Raw genomic sequence first — 24,854 nt, forward strand, 5'->3', positions numbered from 1 at the left:
GAAAGAAAATAAAACAATGAAGCAAACAGCAGGAAAAGTAAGAAAAAATGAGATAAAGGATACCATGGGCCAGCTAGCTTTATTTCTTCCTTTGAAAAGGGAAGGAAAAGACAAAAAACTTTTGAGTCAGGAAGGATGGAAGTTGGGAGCACTCATGTCAAACGGCCTCTGTTGTCAAACTGAAGTAAAAAACAAAGTCATCCGCAGTGAGTAAAAGGGGGACTGATGAAAGTGGAATAAATCTATAACAAATTGTGTGAGGAAAGTAATACTAAGCCAATTAAAGATGAATATGATTTTTAAAGTCAAATTGAGGATCTGAGATTAGATAGCATTAATTTGTTTTGGAACAAATCAATACTATTGTGTAACTTTCTCCAGCAATGCTCAGCCCCTAACGCAGGAGGTGAACAAGGGGACCACAAGATGGCAGAAGGGCAAGAGAAGCTGACAAGAGTCCATGGTGTTAGTAAAAGCAACTGAAATAATAATGCTGAGATTCAGTCTGAGTAGGGGAGTGGTGACACCAAAGAGTCAAAGAGGCTAGATTTCAAGGGTAAAAAAACAGCTGATTTTTATTTATTCTTATTTATTGTATCAATGTGTTTTAACAATTTCAATAATGCCGAAGGATTATACGGAAAAAGATGTCTCCTATGCAAACGGGAAATTGCCTTTTCTAGCTCTTTCAAGCATTTAAATGTTTTACAAGATATTACAGTTTGGGAGGCAATACTTTGGGAGGCTGCTTCACAACCAAAAGATGACAAAGTAGAAGACTCTTTTGGATCTAGAAGCCTGGCAGTAGATGCGAGGTAACTCTGGTTCTTTTCTCCAGTCGTAGATGCTAGGTAACTCTGGTTCTTTTTTCCAGTCACACTGACAGTTTCCCTTATCCTTGTAATGACTTGATGGTTTAAAGGAGTCTGTTTAATGTTTGATAAACATTCTTCCACTGACTCCTCTTCAGAATCTTCTGAGCTGTCATAATCGACTAGGCTTTGAGAGGTTCCTGATGAAGATGTATTATCAATGCCTATTACGAAGTTGGGTTGCTTCGATTTCACAGTTTGGTTGTCTTTCTGTTCCATATTTGTCCCAGAAGTAGTAGGGTCAGAAGCCAAGGGTAAAAGAGCATAATAATTTGTACCACAGAAGAGAGGCTGGTGAGTAGCTTGGTTGCTGCTTCTTTCTTCAACATGTGAAGTGACAATACTAGAAATATACACCTCATCTCTTAATTCTGTTGTATCAAATAACTTACAAACTTTTGAAAAATTGTTTCTCTCTCCTTGAAGCAGTTTTAAATACCTAACAAAGTATTCAAGAAAGCAAGTTTCTGATGAAATTAAAAAGTCAAGGAGAACTGTTGCATCAAACCCAATATTTTTTAAGAGAAATAAGAAAATACAGTGAGGATTAAAGCCATTTTCATGTGTCTGATGGTCCCAAGTTTCTTTTTCTTGGGTCATGCCCTTAGCAGCTTCATTCCATGCTCTGTAAATAAATGTAGTTATACAATCCAGATTAAATATCAGCTCAACTACCAATTATTTCTCAAAGCAAATAGACTTCAAAAAACCATCCTTTTCCAATATACTTAATAATCTGATCCAAAACGACAACTAGAGTGAAAAAAACAAGATACTTAATACATTCAGTGTGACCATGACAAACTGAACATCTAACGTTCATAGGGCAGCCATTTCACATGAAAAAATCCAAATTTATGCAAAATCAAATCCAATTTAGAAATATCCCCTTCATTGTGAGGGAATAAGAAACCAATTTTAATATAACTAAGATAAGTTCTAAAAGTTGAATACATTTTCAAACTGGATTTGCATTTGACCTTTTTTAAGCCTAACTCAAATCGCAGAGAAATTTATGTTCTTGATTAAAATCCTTTGAAAATTTGGCCCTAATAAACATTCAGTCTCATAACAGATGCTGCCAGCAATGTCATAATACAAGTAAGTACTGGCAGCAAAAAACTTCACTTAAGATCATTAATAAGTAATCTTTCTCACTAGCCAAGAAGAGAAATGGAATTAAAGAAAATGCTTTTTGGTTTTAAACAAAGCAGAAGCAAGACCAGTGTAAAAGGTTTCAAACAAAGCAGAAGCAGAACCAGTGTAAAGGTCATCACAATTAATTATAGACACTGACTTTATGAAGACATCATCCCAAAATCATTTGCAAAAGAAAATAAAAATAAAATTCAAAAGGGACGGTTTGATTACGTGCAAGTATATACTTACATCTACAAATATAAAGATGAAGATAATTTTTAAAACAAGTAATATTTCTTACTAAAAATTATAGAATTTTAGAACTAGAAGAAATCCTCGACAGCATTTAGTGTAATTTCTCCACTTTACAAATGAAATATTAAAGCCCAGAGAAGATAAATTATTTGACTGAGGTAACATAGTTACTTAGTAGAATGAACCAGGACTAGAATCTGGGTCTCGACCCCTAGTTCAATATTCCTTTTGCTGTGCCACTCATAAGGCTGCCTCAGTTAGACAAGTTTTCATTGTGAGGACTGAAATTCATCCTGTTAATTTCTGTGTATAAAATTGGACCCCCTCAGAAAGTAGGAATAAACACTTAATGGGAAACCACAATTTTAGAGTTTGTTCCAGTTTAAAAAAAAAGTAATAAATACTTTAAAAAGCAACTATTAAAATATTCTCATTTTCTTGGGATTTACTAGTACAATAATTATTTTTAAATATTTTTATTGGGTTAACTAATAAACACTATACCAACCTAGTAAGCTTTAGATAAATGCTTAATGATGCTTTTGCAGCTTCCAACATGTCATCGTCTTGTTCTATAAAGATTTTAGGGAGCCATTCACAGTGATGATGCAATTTCAGGGAGGAATGAAGGTGCTGTTTTAAGAAGGTCAATAACTCAGACATGAATTTCTGTAATTCAGCTTTAAAAAAAATCCCCAAAATAAAACAATTAAAATACAATCAATACTGAAGTATTCTATTTCTTAATACAAAATTCTTACAAAAACACAACCTTGTCAATAAAAGAAATAATAAAAAACATTTTCTCATGGTATCTCAACAAGGCAAAACTAAGTTTTTTGGGTTTTTTTTTGGGCAATTGGGGTTAAGTGACTTGCCCAGGGTCACATAGCTAGTAAATGTGTCAAGTGTTTGGTCTGAGGCCTGATTTGAACTCAGGTCCTCCTGACTTCAGGGCCGGTGCTCCATCCACTGCGCTACCTAGCTGCCCCCAAAACTAAGTTTTAAATGGCCAATGCAAAATAAAGTTATTCACTTAAACACGTAACTCACAAAGATACTTTTTATAAATCAATAGTTTACTATAGGACATTATAGACGAGGATAATTTTTTTCAAGTAAGTTTTTGTTAAATTTAAATTGATGAGTAGAATGTGTATAAAAGATAATTATAACAAGTTCTATAGTGGAAATATGAATTATGTAAATTCAAAAATGATTACTACTGACCAATTAAAGATATGATATAAATAGCTGAAGCATTATTATATAGAAAAACAAGTACCTTTTTAAAAACTCTTTTTAAAAAGAAGTATACCACCAAAAGTGCTAATAAAACTAAAACTTAGAACATTATACCTTGGGCATTTTTTTTTTAACTGCAGTTACATTCTAAAATTACATAGCATATGCCACCTAGTGTTCTAACTTATAACTGCATATGAAATAGAAATATTTCTAGAATGAAAGAGTAGAAACACCAGGGATAAACTTGTAAGGCTTTTAATTTGTTGTAAACGACATCCTAGTGTGAAACTCTACCATAGAATATTCTCTTCAGGTAAGGCTTATATCCTGTGGTTTCTCTGAAGTAAAACCAAGGAATCTTTTTCACACCTAAACTGAAATGTCAGAATTTAAATTGTCTTCATTTGATAGGTTATCAAAATGCAACATAATAAATTCATAAATTAACCTTCTAACTAGTCAATTCAACCAAAAATTCTTTATATGCAACAAAGGATCCCCTATAATAATTCCCTAAGAGATCCTGAATAATTGAAGATTTCATGCAGCCATTTCTTTAGAAAATATGTCACTGGTCAGGTCCATTTCTAATTTTTATGTATTAACACAATATTTTGGCACATATCATTCTTTTATACAGGGTTATTATAAAAATTCAATACTTGTGTGACAACTAATTAATTTTGTTGGTCATTTTGTTCACAGATAACCAGCCACTTACAATATTCTTAAAAATAATAATTTTCTCTAAAATCAATTTAGTCCATAAAATGGTAGCTGCAGAATATGCTCATTTAGAATTAAATGAAAACAACCAATTACACAAATTTATGTACATATAAATGCATTAATTTATGTATGAAAAATTATAAAAACTTATATCATTTACATAAGATTGGGGAAATCTCATTGGTTCAAATTGGAAAGATTTACTAAAGCTTCAAACTTTGAAAATAGCTGATAAGATCATGTATCACTCTCCTTGAAGGGTGGGGGACAAATTGACAAATTACCTTTTACTTCATTTGCTGACATACAATTATCCACCTTGATTTCTAAGGATTTCAGTAAAACCAAACTTGATGCTCTGACGACAATGAGGTCAGGGACAACAACACTTTTATTTCCAGGTTGAACTTCATTGCCTCCAAAATGGCTGGGTTTTCCAGTAACAGATAACTGCTTCAACCATCCCAAATTCACAGCTTGCAAAAAAGCATTACCTAAAGCTAACATGTCCATATCTAAATAAGGATCTTGTTCAATTAAAGTGGAACGTGAAGTATTTAGGACATCCTCACCCACTTTATGTAGCAGACATCTTTTAATAAGGATGATGAACTTCTTTTTGACTAAAGAGTGAACAGGCCAGGTAATAATGTCCAAAGCACAAAATATTTTCAAATAAAAAATTCTCTGGCAAGTGAGATATAACTTCAAGTGAATTCTGGAGGCTATAAGAATTTCAAGCAACTCCAGAAAACAAATCAAGAAATTTGTAATTTTAGGATTTAGTGATGTATCTTCATAGTTTTCAAAATGCTGAGAAAAAACTGAACAGTAAAAGACTTCAAAAAGAAAATCAAAAGATGTCAAAAACTGCTTCAATATTTCTGAAACAATAAAAAAAGTAATTATAAATGGGACATAGATGACTATGTAAGTGATTAAAGCACAATTAAACATACATTTTAACTTTTTTTTTTTTGGCTAGGCAATAAGTTTAAGTGACTTGCCCAGGGTCACACAGCTAATAAGTGTCAAGTGTCTGAGGCCACATTTGAACGCAGGTCCTCGGGACTCCAGAGCTGGTACTCTATCCATTTCGCCACCAAGTTGCCCCCATATTAACATTTTTTTTTTAGGACATTTTTTAGGTAAATGAAACCTGCATTTTATTTTTGTTTTGTTTTGTTTTTGGTTGGGCAATGGGGTTTAAGTGACTTGCCCAGGGTCACACAACTATTACGTGTTATGTGTCTGAGGCCAGATTTGAACTCAGGCCCTCCTGAATCCAGGGTTGGTGCTCTATCCACTGCGCCACCTAGCTGCCCCCCATATTAACATTTTTAAACAAAATTTTAAGACTGATTTTATATTTGTAATAGCCAAAATCATAAGAAAAACAAAATAACCAACAATTTCTAATCATCTAATCTAATCTAATCTAAAAGCCTCTATGAGGACCTTAGAGTCTTATATGGAAAGCCACTTAATAGAAAAATAGAATATAAACCAGAATAAGATAAAACTGGAAGTACAAAGTAGTCTTAAGGTTAGAACTTGCAAAAGAAGGGAAGAGGAAAACTTGAACTTGCAGGTTATGTGGCGAAGCAGAAAAAACACTGGCCTAGTCATCAGGGGACTTAGATTTTAAGATTCAAATCCCGCCTCTGACATTATTACTTGTGAGACCTGGACAAGTTATTTATCCTCTCTGGGCCTCAATTTCCACTATTATAGAATGAGGTTAACTGGATTAGACAGTCTTTTATAGCTCTAAATTTATAATATATAATCTAAAGGTCATAGGATTAGATAATAATCAAAAACTTCAATTTCTACTTCAAAAATACAAACTTATTTTAAAAGTTAACCTATTACTCCAGGACGTTCCAAAGTATTGTGGGGAAGGCCTATCTTTCTTATTTCAGAGATAGATCGGCAGTTACGAAATAGAACTCATTCTATAATATAAGCATGAACTTCTTCCAGTGGTAATGATACTTAATTATGTCAAAAGAACTGGCACCTGCTTTCTGTAAACATGTAGCCTTCAATATTTCTTTTATTACAGCTGTAAGAATCCAGAGACAATATGAGGCTGTATTACTTTCAGGGTAGTCAGAAAGAGTTTTTAAACAAAAAGCTGTCCATGTTTTATTTACTACAGCCTATAAGAGAAAAAAGAATAAGGTATGTTTTAAATTCTACCACAAATCAATTAATTCTATATAAACATTTTAAAATTTAATATTCTTTTGTCAACAAAAATTTATTTTCTCTCCCTCCTGCCCTTGCCATTGGAAAATGATAGTCAGAGAAAACAAATTTTCTCATTGGCCATGACCAAAAATGTCTTACTCTAAATTGAATACTTCACCTCTCTGTCAGGAGGTAGGTGGCACACTTTATAATAAAATATATTATCGTGGGACCTCTGGAATTGTGCCAGGCCACTGTACTGTTTGCCTTTAAAATGTCAATGTTATTGTATAAATTGTTCTCCTAGTTCTGCTTACATCAGTTCAAACAAATCTTCCTAGGTTTCTTCGAAACCACCCTTTCATACTTTTTTACAGGACAATATTATTCTATTACATTAATATACTATAACCTGTTCACAACCACTTCTCCATTTGATAGGCATCCCCTTGGTTTCCTGTTCTTTTCCACCACAAATAACTGTTAGGAATATTATTTTACACGCAGATCCGTTTTTGTTTTTCTCTGATCCCTCTGGGATACAGGCCCAGTAGTGTATAAATAGGTCAAACAGTACACAAGTGTATTGACTTTTTGACAACAGTCTCAAAATGCTTTTCAGAATGACTAAATCAATTTACTGCTTCGCCAACAGAGTATTAATTTGTCTGTTCTACTAGAGTCCCTCTTGTCATTTTCCTTCTTTATCATCTTTGTCAATGGGATGAAAGCAAGGTAAATCTCCAAATTTGTTCTAATTTGAATTTTTCTAATTACTAGCATTTTTTATATGGCTACTGATAGATTTTATTTCTTCCATAGAAAATTACCAGATCATATCATTTGACTATTTATCAATTGGAGAATGGCTTTTACTCTTTTAAATTTGAATCAGTCTCTTATATATCCGCGAAATTTTACCCTTAGAGAAATCTGGGGAAAAGATTTTTTTCCTTGTTAAACATTTCCTCTCTAATTTCTCCTTCAAAGATAACTTATCAGTTATCATTCTAATTTTAGCTGCATTGGTTTTATTTGTGGGAAAAAAAACCAAAACTTGTTACTTTTACATAATCAAAATTTCCCTATAAAATATTTATACCAAATGATATTCCTGCTCACAATTTTAGAACTCTATGAAAAAAGGAAGCTGAATAGGTTGTGTGAAATTACATATTCTAATATTATTCAAGCCAGTAAGTGATATTAATTGCTATTTATTTGTGAAGTAGAAGTTAAAATATAAAAAAGGAAATGAAGCTGAACTTGTTTGTGTATAGTACATATGTGTATATATGTATATAGATAGATGTGGCAGGGGGACTATGTTAAAGTCTATTCTTAAAAACTTATACTAACTTATATACTTACACTAAACTTTATGATAATGATTTATTTGAGTTTTTGGATTCGAATTATTTACTCTAACATTTATATTATTAGAATGCTACTTACTTAGCACAATACAGCACTAATCAAATGGCTTAGAGAATAAAATTTTATCAGTTGCAACCCACAGTTTAAGAAACAGTGAATGGATTGTGAGGGGAAAAAGTTTAAGAAGCCCTGTTTTAAATAAAAAAAAAAAAGAAAGAAATCTCAAAATAATAACTTGAAAGATTTTTAAGAAAGTTTATTTAGAAAAGAAATACAACATTTGGTAACAATTGTCTATACTCACCTTTTCTCTTAGTTGTAAATACAATAGTGAGGCAAGACACTTTGCAGCCATATGAGATAACAACTTATCAGAACCGTGGAACATGGTGATCTGCATAAAAGCAAATATCCATATTTTTAAAATCTGAATTTTAAATGCTAAACCTTGACATTAATATTTTTAAATAAAAAAAAACTTACTAATTTAGATTCCAGTTCATATGGCTTTAAAAGAATTTCAATTATATCACTATACTTCTCTTTTATACCGAATTCCATTTTTTTAGATAGTATTTTGGTTATCATCATCTTGATGACTGTTAATTGAAGTAGCATTATATCTCTGGGATTATTAACTTGAAAATTCATTTTCAAATTTATTGATGTTACAGGAGTGGAAACGGCATCCATGTTGACAGAACTAGCTTGATTACCATGATGAACACATGGCCACTTAAGGAAATTTGACGTGGATAACTCTTGGGCTGAAAAAGGTAGATTGAGATAAAACGCATATTTTTGGCTGTCACTTTCAAGTGGAGCTCCAAGAAGCATCTTCTTATATAACTGTTCTAAAACTTGATAGGAAGCTTCCATTTTTCCCCAAGATGTTATTTGTTTGTTCTCAATTTTCTTGAATAATTGTAGTATCTCCAACCTAGACACAAGCAGAATATTCCTTCAAATATACCTAAAATAAAAACAAATACAACAGCATTAAAAACTTCATTTCTACATTACTACTTAATCATCTACATAACTTCATTACTACAAACTAAACTCTTTCTATTCAATCACTTAATTTACTTTTAAAACTGATGATATGCAATTAAAAAAACATTTAAAAACTTTTAATAGCAACATGGCACAAAATGCAGACTGGCATTTTTTAATGGCTTTTTGAGTAGAATAACTCAAGTTTATAATCAACCATAATTAATATCTTTAAGTGAAAATTATGGTTGAAATAAAGTCGATTTGATTTGGTAAATATTGATTGTCTACTACTACATGTATTACACTCTGTTAGGCACCAGGAGAAACAAAGGGTTTGGTTAAAAAACAATTCTTATACTAAAGTAATTCACAATCTAATAAGGAAATGACACATAGGCAAAACAAATCATCTAAATGCATAAGCAAGGTCCAAGTCAAATGCCGCATGATGTCCAAGTGGACAAAGGTCACTTCTGCCTAGGAAAGATCAAGGAAACAATGCATTATGAACATCTGGTACATTCCCTTCATTGGACATCTTCAAAATGCCAGATAACTATTTGTCAGATAAATTACAGTGGGAATTTGGAGTACGAGTTAGAGTTGGTACCTTCCAACTCTCAAGTTGTGATTTTTTTTTCTTTTAAATTTTGATGTAGCATTTCAGATGGCTTTAAAAGGTGCATGTAAATGTTTTAAAGAAGATAAAATGTAACTGGGAAATATTTAACAAAATAAAGCCATATTAAAATGTAGATAATGTTACATTTTAAAATTATGGTAATATGTGGCTCATAGGGATCCTCATGCACAGATTAGTGGTTCTCATTTCTACTTGAATTTAACTCCACTGCTTAAAAGGATACAGAGACCAGGCAAGCATGAAAGGTAGAAGGTAGTTCTCAGCACAAGGAACAACAGGAAAAAAGGTACAGGGTATGTTTAGCTACAGACAGAGTATGTGGGGGAAAGTAGGGAAGGGATTAGCATATATAGTGTCTATTATGTACCAGGTACTGTGCTAAGAGCTTTCAGAATGACCTCATTTGATCCTCATAACCACCCTGGGAGGTAGCTGTCTCCAGTTTACAAAAAAGAAACTGAGGCAAACAGCTTAAAGTGACTTCCCTAGGGTCATACTGCTAGTAAGTAGCTAAGGTCAAATCTGAACTCAGGGCATTCTGACTCCACATCCAGCACTCTTATCCACTGCATCCCTGAGCTGCCTCAGTAGCAAAAGATAAAGTTAGAAAGACAGGGGGTGGTCGGGTTATGGAGAACTTCAATGCAAGGCAGAAAAGGCTGATTTTAAGCAAAGAAGTAATCCAACAAAAGATGTTTTATAGCAGGCAAAGTTGGAGGCTACAGTCCCAGTAGGGAGGAATAAGGTCCCTGAACAAAGTTGTGGCTATGGGATTAGAGGGGGTGAATGAGATACTACCAAAGTTGTCTCTATAGGACATGAAACAATGGCTTTACCATAGTAGATGCTTAATAAATGTTGATAACTAACTGGATATGAGAGAAAGGAGTGAGGGGAGGGTCAAAGATAACAGCAAGGTTTGAACATAGGAGGCTGGATGAATGGAGGTCCCATTGACAGGAAAAGTAAAGTAGGAAGGAGGAATTTGGTTTTCAGGCTGTAGACTGTGAGGAAATGGATCTTCTAGGTAAACATGTCCTGTAAGAAGAGATATAGGTTTTGGACTGAGAGATGGAAATTTGGGAATTATGTGCATACAGGTGACAGTTAAAATACCAGGAACAAATGGAATTGCTGAGACATTGCAAAAAAAAAGAAAAACCTATTTTACCTATTCAAGAAAAGACAGCAAAGGAGATAAAAGGTATGTTTTGAGAAAAGAATGATGAAAGGGAATGATGAAAAGTCAAGGGAAAGAAGGAGTATTCAGAATCTTTAATTGATCTCTTCTAGAAATATGCAATCCATTTTTAAAAAGAAAAAAAATTCAGTTTTCAAAAAGTTTAAAATCCTCTTTCAAAAGACCATGAACAAAATGCAAAAGAATACTAAAATTGATTACAAAAATATGACATAAATCTATAAGGAACTCATGATGTTAATGCTTAGAATGGGCTTGTAAAAAGCTAAAGACAAAAAACAATTCTTTCTTAAAGCTATGTGTAGAATAGGATAAGATTTAGAGCTGGAAAGGTCCTTTGACTTCACTTAGTCTAACCCTTCATTTTACAGATGAGGAAACTAAGACCCAAAGAGGTTAAATTACTTGTTTAAGGTCAAACAGGTAGTAAGAGAGCAGGTAATAGGACTCAGGCTCTTCAAATATAGGACTAAACTGAACCCAGATATTTCAAATCTGGGACTTGCTTAGGGAAAATGGCATGTTAAGAGATGAGTTGGATTACTCTACCCCTACTTATAATTTTTCCATCAAGGAGAAACTTCACTTTAAAACGGATAAAGCAAACAGCATTAACTAAAGTCTAAAAAAAAAAAAAAAAAAAAAAGGAAACATCTAGCCATTTTAAATTAACTTCAGATTTGTGACCTAGACAAAATATATCCTACAGTTCCAAAAGGACTTCTAAATTATTGCCTAGTTATGCAAGTTCTTACCCGTAGAGTCACTTTTCACTCGTCCCTTTCCCTCACCCCTATCTCCACGTAACCATTCAACTGACTCTCCATCCAAGTCCTGGGTGATTCTACTTTTACAACATCTCTTATATGTGCTCCTTTTTCTCTATTCCCCTAACCTCTAACTCAGGTTTCAGGTCTGCATCATCTCTCATTTTAACTATTCTAACAGCCTTCAAATTGTTATCCCTGGCTTCTCCAACCCATCCTGTCCACAGGTGCAAAAATAATCTTTCTAAGGCAGAGGGCTGACGATGTCACTCACATCCTTGCCATAAAAACCTTCAGTAGCTCCTTAAAAGGAGGAATGCACAACAAAATACAAACTACTTGGCCTTATAATTTAAGTAAAATTCTCTATAATCTGGCTCCAATCTTCCTTTCCAGATTTACTTTAGCATTATTCTCCATGAGATGGAGCTAGGCACAGAATGAGTTCCAGGCACAGGTGACAGCCAGTACAAGGACATAAAGATGGAAATAAATATAGCATGGTGTCAGTAACAGAGAGAAAGCCAGTTAGGGTAGTCTGAAAAATACAGGAGAGAGAGTAATTATGAGGCAGGAAGGATAGGCTGGAATCAGGTTGTGAAGAGCTTTAGGGAGCCACTGGAGGTTATTGCACAGGGGAGCAACATAGATCTGTTCTTTAGGAAAATCATTTTGGTGGCAGTGTGGAGGATAGACTGGAGTGGGGATTGACATGAGAGAGAGAGAGAGAGAGAAGAGACCAATGATGAAGCCATTACAATAACTAAGAGGTAATGAGATCCTAAAGTAAGGTGGTGGTTTTGAGGGAGAACTAGATGTCATAGAGTTTGAAACAAGACCTGGCAACTGACTGAAAGAGGGATGGTGAGGAGATGAGGATGAACATAGCATAACAATTTCTGCAAGATATCTGATAAGACTTTCATGATTTCTTTATGGACAAAAGAAATGTGGCTCATTAATTATAATACAGTTAAATAGGTTCATAAGTGGTTGTATAGTCATAACTAAAAATTTTGATTCATTTCAGGCTAAAAGATCCCTAACGAATGGTATGCCACAAGGCACGTCCTTGGCAGAGGTGGAACAAAACACCCATCCTTAAGCAGGGTTTAAAAATTAGTATACTCTCAGCTTTTGAAAATAGGGTTTTGTATTAAATTCTATTACAGGTTTTAAGACTTTACTGAAATAGGACCAAAATTACTTTTGCTTAAGTAATCAAGCCATTACTTAATGCAGAATACGCATACGCCATAGAAAACAGAATTTTTTTGGCATTAAAAAGTAGACATTGGGGCAAAAAGCATCAAGTCTATACCTGTGATTTAACTGATGTAGAAAACTCCCTGTGTGGAGTTTTTCTCCTTAATAATGCAGTTTCAACTCACCTACATAGGCTTTAAAAATTGCTTGGGGGCACCAAGAGATTAAGTGACTTGCCCATGATCAAACACATAGTATGTGTCAGAGGAAAGACTCCAGCCTGCGTCTTTCTGACTTTGAAGGCCCGTTCTTTATCCATTATATAACACTGCCTTTTCAGGCATTACAAAATGTAATGTTTAAAAGGATTTCTCATTATGACCCTCCCCTCCCCCACAGAATTCTCTATCATTAGAAGTCTTTAGGCTAGATGTCAAGGATATTATAGATATCCTTGGGAATTTCTGCTGAGGTGCTAACTGGACTAAATAACCTAAGTTTCTTAATTGAGATTCAATATAGTCATCCCTTGATATTCATGGTTTTGGTTATTTGTGGGTTGGCCATCAATAATTAAATGGGAATTTTTAGAGATTTGTGGTGTACTGCAGAAAATCACGAATAACACATATATGTAAAGAAAACTTCAAAAAAACTCTAAGTCATAAATGCATAAATATTGTATATTATTAATTTTTTTATTTACTACCATTAATATACATACATAAATTTATTATAAAGTTAAATTCTGTTAAAAGTTTCATTGCATTAAACTAAAAGCTAAGCCAGGGGTGGGGAACCTGCAGCCTCAAGGCCGCATGTGGCCTTCTAAGTCCTTGGGTGCAGCCTTTTGGCTGAGTTCAAGTTTTCAAAACAAATCCTTTTATTAAGGGGATTTGTTCTGTGAAGTTTGGATTGAGTCAAAGGCTGCTCCTAAGGACCTAGAGTGCCATATGTGGCTTTGAGGCCATAGTTCCCCACCCCTGGGCTAGGCATTCTCTTTTGGAATGCTTGCTCTTTGTCTTGTTGCATCTTGTGCTTCTCTTAGAAGGAAATTTGTGAAGCAGTTATACACTGGCAGCTGTGACAAGTCTCCACAGTGTGCAAGACACTAATCTCTCTTGCATAAAAACTGCAACTTTTTTTATGGGTGCAGTATGTTGTTTTACTTGTTTTGTGTGTTAAATAAATATGATCAGAATTATTAAAAATAAAGATTTGGGGGTGGGGCCTAGACTTATTTACAGTTTTTCAGATTCATGGAGGTCCTGTACTCCTAACCCCTACAAATATTGAAGTACAGGTGTACTGCTGTACCCTTAGCAGCAGCCTGTCTTGTATAATTCTAGTTCTTATTCTGATCCTTGGATCTGACCTATTCAACATTTTAATCAGTGATACACTGAAAGCATATTTATCAAATCTGCAGATAACAAAAAACTAAAGACAGCAAATACACTGACTGATAATCAGGATAAAAAATTATCTAGTTAGGAGAGCTAATTTGCTGAGTTCTTAGTGTGTACAAGGCACTGTGAACAGACTGACTTCTAAGGTAGAGGCTTCCTATCACTGAAGGTGTTCAAGCGTTCTAAGTTATAGATAACCTCTCAGGACTGTCAGGAAACTAAATGGGGGGGAGAGAGAAGGGTGCAAGAAAGTAAGTGGAAGAGCACAGAGGAAGTATGATTGGATGACAACTAAAGTCTACTCCAAATCTAAGATTTGTTAATGACCCAGGGTCAATATAATTTCAAACTAGTTTCCTTTATCATCTACACCTATACTTATGGTATTATATAACTGATGCTAAAAAGCATACTTACTATAAAATCCTGAACAATAACTTACATTTCTAGAGCATTTTAAAGTTTACAAAGTACTTTACTTGCATCTGATTCTCAATTCTATGAGTTAGGTACTGCAAGAGATCTGTGACCACATTGATTCCTCCAATAACATAAATTACAATCTGTCCAGGCCTGCTCATCCTGACTGTTCAGTCCTCCCATAAATTCATCATAGAGGGGTCTTTCCAATGTGCTGGTGGCCTTTCTTGAATTCACCTAACAATAAAGCACATAGGGTCATTAATTACCATCATTCTTACCACGTGAGCAGCCCATTTTTTTTTCCCCATCAAAAATTCCTATACCTTTCTTCACATTGTTTCTTTAGACTAATTCCTTACTCAAAATATCTTTCAGACTGTTCAAACTCACCACACACCTCTCCACTGATCTCTGGGTGATTTTCAACTCCATTTCTTTGGAAACTAGTATGGTATGACTTGTAGCCATGTATCACCACCTGAATATTGGCATTAAAAAGATGGGCCTTTGTTTCAAAGCAAAGTCTGGGACTATTACAAGAATTTTACAATTTCCTAAAGGCAATATAATCTATTCACCTAATCCTGTTCAAATCCGGGACCAGTTCAGTGTCCATGTGAAGGGGTTGTCCAAAACACATATGCTAATTTCCAAGTTCTTTAGTTTGTCGAATTGCATCAAAGTCTACACAAGAGTTATGCTTTATCTACTTTTTTTTTTCTATGTGGATAGTCAGGCCAAACTCTTCAAGGGGGATGCTGGATCTTGTTTACGAGGCAATATCCCTGGACTTGATATAATCTATCACCTGTGAACAGCAATATCTGGTTCTCTGACTTATGCTCTCTGCACTAGACCACCTCCATGACAGTGATGTAAATATATTCATACTATTTCATCCTTGCTAGACATGAATAATCAGAGGGTCAAACCAGGTTCCCCATGTGATTATCTCTGTTTCACAGAAACTGAAGTTCAGAAAAGATAAGAGACTTGTCTCCAGTCATACAGCTTGTAAGCAGAAGGGCAAGAACGAAATACATGTCTCTTGATTCTATGGATTTAATACAGTGCCTTGTCAGTGTGGTAGAAAGACTATAGATCTTCAATGTTACTGTCCTTGCCATCACTAACCAGCTAGGGAACCTTGAGCAAATCACTTCCCTTCATTATGCCCTGATTTCTTTACCTATAAAATGAAAGTGCTAGATGGGACAACGACTATAGTCTGCTAGCCCCAAGATTCTTTTTTTTTTTTGGCTAGGCAATGGGGTTAAGTGACTTGCCCAGGGTCACACAGCTAGTAAGTGTTATGTGTCTAAGGCAGGATTTGAACTCAGGTCCTCCTGACTTCAGGGCCGGTGCTCTATCCACTGCGCCACCTACCTGCCCCCCAAGATTCTTTAACTCAATCAACTGAAGCTTTATTCTAAGTGTTTTAAGAGGCATCTGTTTCAGAAATTTCAATTTATAAAGAAAAGCTATCCATATGAAGATGACCTACCTCACAAGATTTTTACAAAATGCAAAAAAAATCAGTGATTTTTAAACATATGCATGTGACCAAGAACTTAAGTTTTATCCATAAGTGGAATACCTTCAACTATATAGATCACTCCACTGATCTAGAACACCACGTTATTTTGTGTCTGCATTTCAATAAAAATTTAAGCTAATTAAGATTTTATTATTTAACAAAATTTCTAAACCTCAAGTGAATCAGAATGGGAATTTTCAATAGGTATAAAAATATGTTTTCCTCAGGAAAAAAATAAAGATAAAACAGAAAAGATATCTGAGTAAGGGCAGATCTCTTAAAAGTACAATTTGTTCACTGGGAAGACAACATTGTCACATCATTGTAATTCCAAAAGTATCAAACGATGGGCTGCAAGTAATCTATGTCTTATACTCAGCCAAACAAAATAGCTGATTCCCTTCTGAAATGCCTAATAATTTTTTGGTTTACTGATAGTTTCAGAAATAAAAAACATTACTGATGCCAATTAGGAAAAATAAAATCTGATAATGGTAGGGAAATGTAGAAATATGAGATTTCAAGTCAGAGAACATGGATATAAATTTTGCCTCTGTTACATACCACCTATGTGACTTTGGGCAAGTCCTTAACCTCTCTGGGTCTCAGTTTCCTCATCTGTAAAATGAAAGTGTTAGACTAGATGGTCTCTATGTTCCCTTTCAGTAGATGATCCTATATAAAGTAATGCCTCTATTAATGAACAAGTTGTATTCCAATGATTTTTTTTTATCAAAAAACGTCACAAGCAGAGGTAGAAATGATACATGAGACACAACTCTGCATTTCAAGACAAAATTTTTAAATCCTTTAACAGTGAAAATCTTGGGGAAGGATGAGAGATTTAGGCAGAGGTTACATTAAAATTAGGATAGGTAAGGAAGAGGGATCCTTCAATTCTCAGGAAAGGAAAAGGAATAAGGAGGTTTAGAAATTATTCACCTGTCGCCAAAAGACTTTATATAAACACTATTAAATTTCATCCTCTTAAGAATCAACCTCTCATTATCCTTTTGAGACTGTTTGAGATCCCAATTCCATCATCCACATGTTAATTATCCCTCTTAGCTTCACAAATTAAGCATATCATCTATGCCTTCATTTAAGTAAATGACAAAAATGTTAAACAGGATAAGGCCTTATGATACTTTACTGAAAGGTTCTAATCATTTTGCCAGTTCCAAATCAACCTGCATAATAATGAAGATACAACAGTATACCCCTGGGCCATACCCCCTCATGGAATTCTCACCTACTTCCTTCAGTATTTGGTTCAAAATATTCCCTGAATGCCCCCTCCTAGAAGGTCTATATTTCTGGTGACCTCACCAAAGCCATGCCCTCCCTAAACACAGCAGCACCTATTGTGATACCTGTAGCTCCAGAATCTGATTATCCTTGCAAATCTTCCCTTCCTAGGACCATGCTCCTCTACTGCCAGAAGGTCCCTGGGTTAAGCTTTAAGCAATTTCACCTAAGCATCCCTAGTGACCTGAGGGAGAAGGGGAGAGAAGAAGAAGGAATATCTGAAAGATAACCACTAAGATTTACATAAAACTGTCAGGACTACTTAACAAATGAAGAAACTGAAGTGACCTGCCCAGGGTCACATATCAGGCAAGTTCCAGTGATTGAATTCAAACTGAGGATTTTAAGACCAGAGAGCTCCTTCTTATCATACTGACATACAATGGATTTTCTCAGCTGGCCTCTAGAACCTCAAGTAATCTGAAAAGGATTAATTAAGAGTTATCTTCAGGTAGATTATACCAGTATACCCAGGGGATTTGAAAGCCTAATCTCACAATCTGGCTTCAGAAGTCAAATTCCTTTAAGGAGCAGAAACAAGCTTTTATTTCACAACCAGAAGCTTTAAAATGCAAATGCTTAGTTGCTTCTATGTGAAATGATCACAAAAAATAAAGTGTAAATCCTCAGCTGAACATAAAAGACTGGAACCAATACAACTTCAAATTTATAAATCTAAGAGCCATTTCCCATTATATAAATGGCAAAAGGATACAAACACAAAATGTTCAAAGGAAGAAACCCAAGTTATCCATAATCATATGAAAAATGCTATTAACTTCTAATAATTACAGAAATGTGTATTAAAGCAACTCTGAAGTTCTAACTTATATCAATTAAACTGGCAAAGATGAAAAAAAAATGGAGGGGCTATGGAAAAAATAGGTACAATTAATGCATTGGTGGTCAATCTGTGAATTGGTCTAGCTATTTTGGAACTAGGCCCATAATGTTACCAAATTGTTCATACCCTTTGACTTAGCTAAAAAGACTTCTAGGCCTACACCCCCCAAAAAAATCAAAGAAAGAAGAAAGGGAACTAATCTAAATATATTATAGTAACTTTCTTCGTGATAGCCCCAAATTGGAAACTAAGGGACTATCCTGCTATTGGGGAATGGATAAACAAATTGTGGTACATAAATGTAATGGGGCATTATCATGCCATAAGAATTGATGAAATGGACAATTTCAGAAGGAACTAGAAGACTTTTGTTAAATGATATGGAACAAAGTGGATAGAACAAGGAAAATAATTCATACTACTATAGATAAAAAAAAACAACTTTGAAAGATTTTAGAACTTTGTCAATGCAATGATAAACCATAGGTCCAAAAGAATGAAGATGAAATACTCCTCACCTCCTGACAAAGACATGATGGAACTTAAAATGCAGAAAAAAGATATACGTTTTCAAACATGGGTAAGTGGAAATTTGTTTTGCTGCACATGCATTTATGTGCCAGTGGATTTCTTTTAGGTTTAAAAAACATCTGGCTTCATGGGTTTGATGAAGTAATAAGAACAAGAAGGCAAGATGTGCCCAAGATATGCACAAAGATGAGGAACTTGTCAACAAGGAAGGTAAAAAGCTTAAGATGTTGGGTACAGAAGAAAAATGTCTTAGATTTAACCTCTACTCTGGTTGCAGGCAAAGAGAATCTGTGCAGAGAGGTATTTTCCCCCAATACAGTTCTAAATTTATGTGGCTGTTTCATATCATTCATAAAGTTTTTCTTATTTTTAAAAAAGTATGAAACAATTTTGTTCCTAGAGAATCAGTAGTCACTTGAATGTCACTATGAGCTAGAACACTAGAAATTACCTACCTTTGTATGTAATGACATAATACAGACAAAATTTAAATGTTTCTATTTTGAGAAATTTTATTTAGATTTCTACTAAAAATAGTTCTACAGTCTAATGTTGGACACTGGCTAAATTACTAAATTACATTTTGCTAGATGATTTCTTTCTTTCTTTCTTTTTTTTTTTGCTTTTTGGTGAGGCAAACAGGGTTAAGTGACTTGCTCAGGGTCACACAGCTAGTAAGTGTGAAGCATCTGAGGCTGGATTTGAACTCAGGTCCTCCTGACTCCAAGGCCAGAGCTCTATTCACTGGGCCACCTAACTGCCCCTAACTGATTTCTTAAAGGCAAAATTGTATTAATCACTGTAAGACAAAGTCTCCTGAATTAAAAATGTCAACTTCTAGTTATGTGGCAATGAAATATTAAATGGAAGACTTGCTAATCACTCTAAAGTACCCCCCCTCCAAATATAACAGAAGCACTGCAGCAGAAAATAAAATTACAGAGTACATATTATTTAACATGGACATGTATACACAGCAAATAATCTGGGATAATGTAATGAAAGCAGCTAAATGGCTCAGTGGATAGAGTGCTGGGCCTGGAGTCAGAAAGACCTGAGTTCAAATCCAGCCTTAGATACTTACTAGTTGTATGATGCAGGGCAAATCACTTAATTTCAATTTGGCTAATTCACTAGAGAAGGAAATGGCAAACCACTCTAGTATCTTTGCCAAGAAAACCCCACACAGGGTCACAAAGAGTGAGACATAACTGAATGACTGAACGAAAACAAATATGCAGTAAATAATCTGGGACAATGTAATGTGGTCATTATATAACTCTACCTCAGCTAACTAAAAAAATGGATTTCATGCATTCATCAGACCTCGGCATTCTTGATGAAATAAGAGATGATTTAGAGAAATAAGAATTTGACAGCCTACTCTACAGTCTTCTATTTCAGACTGTGTTCATTCATTGTTAGCATATATTAATAACAAAACTAAATTATCTCATCTTAGGCTATAAAGTCTTTTTTTCATTCAAGAACTAAACTCAAATCTGAGGCACAACTTTATGATCTAAGGTCTCATAAAATTTATTCCTAATTACCTTGTGAACATGTTCAATTATTGCTTCCATTCAAATTTTATATTTGTCTAAAATGAATGGGAAATAAAATATATGTTAAAAACAAATGATCATTGGTTAAAAATCACTCTGCAGAAATGTTTCTTTGAAAAATCCAAAGTAGGGGCAGGTAGTTGGCGCAGTGGATAGAGCACCGGTCCTGAAGTCAGGGGGACCTGAGTTCAAATCTAGCCTCAGACACATAACTCACTAGCTGTGTGACTCTGGCCAAGTCACTTAGCCCCAATTACCTCACATAAAAAAATAATAATAGTATTAATAATAAATCCAAAGCAGGAAAAAGTTATTGTCAAATTTAGAATGAACCCAAAAAAAGGGTGCGTGTGCGTGTGTGTGTGTGTGTGTGTGTGTGTGTGTGTGTGTGTGTGTGGCAGCAGGGAAGGAAGGAGAGAAGTACTTTGCATTAATCCCAAATCACCCTGGTCCCAGACCAAGCCCTACTTGGTCACAGTTGCTCAGAATGAATTCGAATGACAATTGTCTCAGTTTTGGCCAGAAACCCTGAGGGTCTTCCCCTCCCAGATCTATTTTTTTTTAAAAGAGGCCATTCTTTGCCTTATTTCTTTAAAACCTTAATCACTGAATGGGAGCAGCCTCAGCCAAACTGAGACCTTAAAGGCCTTAGCTTGATAAGGCCAAATGCATCCTGGGCCAACTCCAGTCATCCTGATCCATATCTGGCCACTGGACCCACATGGCTCTAGAGGAGAAAGTGAGGCTGGTGACTTTTCATAGCTCTCTCTCACTTAAATCCAACACATTTGCATGTCATGACATCACATCTCTGATGTCACGGTTCTCTTTGAAAAGGAAGGACTAATAGCAGCAACAGTAGTTGTATCCAATTCTTTGTAACCCTATTTGGGGTTTTCTTGGCAAAGATACGGCATGGTTTGCCATTTCCTTCTCCAGCTCATTTTACAGATAAGAAACTGAGGCAAACAGGGTTAAGTGATTTGCAGAGAGTCACACAGCTGGTAAGTGTCTGAGGTTGAATTTGGATGAGTCTCCCTGACTCCAGGCCCAGCACTCTATCCGCTAGGACACCTAGCTGCCCTACTTCACCATCTGGCAGGCATTTAAATACAAGTTGTTAAATAATAAAGAAAATTAAGTTTTGATGACCTGTACTTTTAATTTCTAATTCTGGGACCAATAGTATGGTCTGTGGTTATGTTAAAGATGACATTCTGATTGTTTCGAAGACCATTTTAACTTCAGTGTAAGAGCAGGAGAAGCAGTATGTAGTAGTAAGGCACTAGACAGAATCAGAAAAACTGGGTATCAACAACTAGCTCAGCGACCTTGGGCAAGTCACTTACCTTTTCTGGGTCACAGTAATCTCATTTGTGGTATAAATGGTTTGTAGTAGATCATCTCTCAAGTGCTCCATTTCAGTAGTAAAACAATCAGTTTTACTATCAATGTAGTTTCCTAAAATGGAATTATTAATTTTGAAATACTCTGCCTGTGGAAATTAATAGTAAAATATAAAAAATTACTGAGGATGTTGAAAAACTGAGTCACTGAAAAGTATAAGTTTTACAAATTTATTAATTCAATAGACTTTATATATATTAAAGGCTAGGTATAAAAGGAAACAAAAAGTATAAGCACACACATACACACAAATCCAGCCTCAGATATTTATTAGCTGTGACCTTGGTCAATTCACTTTACCCTGTTTGCTTCAGTCCTCATTTGTAAGATAAGCTGGAGAAAAAAATGGCAAAACACTCCAGTATCTTTGCCAGGAAAACTCCAAATGGAGTCATGAAGAGTCAGACACAACTCAAATGACTAAACAACAACAAAGTAGTAAGGTTCTCCAGAGGCTTCTTTGCTATGACATTTTGTCAACTACATCAAGCCTAGGCAGGCTTCACAGACTCCTAAATGATATTATCAAGTTTGGCCTACTGATCTACAAAGGGGGTGGGGACAAGCAGATGAAGAATGCCTTTTGTGCAGACTGTAAGTCAGCTGTTACAGATATACCATCAGTATGTATATCTTGAACAGCCACCTCACCTGGGCAATGGTCTACTTCTAGAAGTTCCTGGGAACAGGGGAGTGGGCTGGAGTGACTTTGGAAAATAACACAATGTTTTTAAGTTTCTCTCTGAAACAAAGGTTTATCTTTTTACCCTAATATTTTCTTATAGCACAGTCTAGAACTCCACTCTGTGCTTAAGGCACACTATTTTGTCTTATACTCATTTACACACACACACACAATGGATTGTCAGCTCTTTAATGAGAGGTCCTTTCATCTCTACATTCCCAGTGTAATCATTTTTACATACTTACTTGAATACTTCCAAAACCTATTTCAAGTGGGTACACTGCAGCAATGCAGATCACAACCTGGCATTGCTCAGTGGTGGTTCAATGAATTATAGAAGCCAAAAATAAACAAATGTCATTTTCTTTTCAGTCCTTTGGTGAAGGGATTCTAAACTTAGTTAGCTAGGCTAGACCTTGGAGAACAGACATATAGGGTCCATGCCATACTCATGGCCTTCTCAGCTTAGCAAAACCTATTGTGGCCTGTACTTTGCAGGCATAACATTTGAGGAGTAAGGATCACCTCTCCTGAAACAATGAAGCATTACAGTGGGAATTCAATGGGTGTCTTGAACAATGTTGTTGTTCAGCAGTTTTTCAGTCATGTCTGACTCTTCATGACCCCATTTGGTGTATTCTTGGCAAAGAAATTGGAGTGGTTTGCCATTTTTTTCTCCAGCTCATTTTATAACTGAGGCAAACAGGGTTAAGTGACTTGCCCAGGGTCACACAGCTAGTAAGTGTTTTAAGGCTAGATTTGGACTCAGGAAGATGAGTCTTCCTGACTCCAGGCCCAGCACTCTATAGGCTGCCTATTGTACATAACAGATGCTTATAAACATTTGGTGAATTGAAGGGTTTTAGGATATGTGGGTTGAGAAAAGAAATTAGACTCTCACCAGTCTTAACAATTTTACATTCCCAAATCTCTAGCCATCCTATTCTAAAAAGTTTAAGTTTCAATTTATGAACTAGCAAGAAATTGAGACAGGCCAGTTTCACAGTATTTATGAAATGAGATTAAGCTCTTTGAGAGCAGGCACTGTTTTTTGCCTTTATTTGGATCCCCAGTGTTTAGCACAGTGCCTGTCACAGAGCAGGTGATTAATGCATGCTGCTTTACTGAAACACTGAACTACATCCAGTTTAATTAAGTTTTTTCTAAAAATAAGAACGTTATACTTGGATTTCTATGTTTAGTCTCCTAAGAAATGTCTTGCTTGAGGCTGTGAACAGGCCCTCTCTGCAGTCCCAGGATCACAAGATTGAGAGCCTGAAGGACCCTTAGAGATCATCTAATCCAACTCTATCACTCTACAGAAAGTAGAATGACTAGTGGTCTGGCAAAGTTGGGGGTGGGGGAGAAAAGAGGGGAAGCCCATTATTCCTCATATATGATTGTACTGTTTACATAACGCTGCATTGTGGAATACATTATAAATTATTTAGAAGGAAGTAAAATTTCATGAATTTATACCTCACAATTTGTGATCATCTGGTCTGTGCTCAAAAGTTAGTGACTCAGAGTTTGTAGAGACCTCACAGCACATTAAGGCTTACTTTTTCAAACTTTCTTCATTTAAAAAGATTCACTGAGCAAAACAATAGCATAAATACGATGTCAATTTGGTTAGACGGTAAATATAATTGCTAAGTGAAATATAACACTTATTCCCTAAAATTAAACGAATATTATTCCTTCCTTAAAATAAGTGTTTTTTTTTTTTAATACAGTGGTCCATTAATTAAGTCGGACTTCCCCCGTGACTGCAAAGTAACAAAACTTGTAATTTAGTAATAGAACACTGGCTCAGATTGACTTGGATCTTTATCATTCACAAAACGCTACCCCCCCCAAAACACAGCGAAGTAGACAGACCAAGATCTCTATTTTACAAACACCTAGTCCATGCTCCTTTTTAAGAGTCATGACTTCTCAGTCGTATTTAAGAAGGGCAGGGAAAGACAAGCTGATCGGTGCCGGCCTCTGACCCCGGGAGAACTAACACTTTAGACCCTTAAACTTTTCCAAACGCACGTGCAGAGCTCGGGGTTGGAAAGGCTCCAACCGCTCCTCCCAGCGCCCTCCGCGTCACAGGGAAGGAAGAGCCCGGCAGCCGGGACGGGCTGCGACAGCCGCCGTCACCTGTCCCCACCCTCAGCTTCCCGGGCCTACTCCCTCTTTCTCCCACCCCTTCCCCTTCCGTCAGTCTCAAAAACTCCTCGGCGAAGATTCCCCTACTCGCCGGCGTCCTCCCCTCCTTCCATCATGTCACCGTTTTTATCGGCCCAGGAGTCCCGTTGAAGCCGCCCCGCCTTCACGCTCTGTATCCAAGTGGACCATGGATCCCAGGGATGCTACTCCGTCCCTACCTCCCGGGCACCGTAGTTCGAAGAGATTCGTATGCCCCCCTAGTCTCCGCCCACCGCATGCGTAGAGACCCCTCCCTCGGGCTGTCGTCGCTTAGCAACTTCCCCGAGTCCTCTCACTAGGGGCGGAGTCTGGAAGG

At 35.7% G+C, this 24,854-nt stretch overlaps 1 protein-coding gene across 9 annotated transcripts; it reads right to left on the minus strand.

The window, feature by feature from the left end:
* Positions 1 to 548: 548 nt before the first annotated feature.
* Positions 549 to 24,741, minus strand: LINS1 (lines homolog 1). 9 transcript variants are annotated; one of them, XM_027852197.1, is made up of 10 exons: positions 24,621 to 24,741; positions 23,822 to 23,936; positions 21,600 to 21,745; positions 14,485 to 14,699; positions 8,301 to 8,790; positions 8,122 to 8,211; positions 6,268 to 6,409; positions 4,529 to 5,128; positions 2,776 to 2,947; positions 549 to 1,497 (listed from the first exon to the last, which is right to left on the minus strand). In XM_027852197.1, exons 5-10 carry the CDS (start codon positions 8,694 to 8,696, stop codon positions 576 to 578), a joined length of 2,322 nt encoding a protein of 773 aa, XP_027707998.1. In that variant the 5' UTR covers positions 8,697 to 8,790; positions 14,485 to 14,699; positions 21,600 to 21,745; positions 23,822 to 23,936; positions 24,621 to 24,741; the 3' UTR covers positions 549 to 575. The 9 variants fall into 9 exon arrangements, with proteins under 9 accessions (XP_027707998.1, XP_027708004.1, XP_027707997.1 ...); XM_027852203.1 differs by lacking the exon at positions 14,485 to 14,699 and adding an exon at positions 20,239 to 20,285; XM_027852196.1 differs by lacking the exon at positions 14,485 to 14,699 and having other exon boundaries at positions 21,600 to 21,711.
* Between the last annotated feature and the right edge of the window lie 113 nt (positions 24,742 to 24,854).

The sequence above is a fragment of the Vombatus ursinus genome, unplaced genomic scaffold, assembly GCF_900497805.2.
Source record: "Vombatus ursinus unplaced genomic scaffold, bare-nosed wombat genome assembly UNPS02009205.1, whole genome shotgun sequence".
Classification (NCBI taxonomy): domain Eukaryota; kingdom Metazoa; phylum Chordata; class Mammalia; order Diprotodontia; family Vombatidae; genus Vombatus; species Vombatus ursinus.

What these genes read in the sequence shown, in the direction of transcription:
- LINS1 (XM_027852202.1), bottom strand. Translation starts at nt 8,696, where the DNA reads ATGGAAGCTTCCTATCAAGTTTTAGAACAGTTATATAAGAAGATGCTT. An exon ending in ATGAACTGGAATCTAAATTA is followed by an intron (nt 8,212 to 8,300) that starts GTAAGTTTTTTT and finishes GCTTTTATGCAG; the next exon opens with ATCACCATGTTCCACGGTTC. An exon ending in GTCAGCAAATGAAGTAAAAG is followed by an intron (nt 2,948 to 4,528) that starts GTAATTTGTCAA and finishes TTTTTTTTAAAG; the next exon opens with CTGAATTACAGAAATTCATG.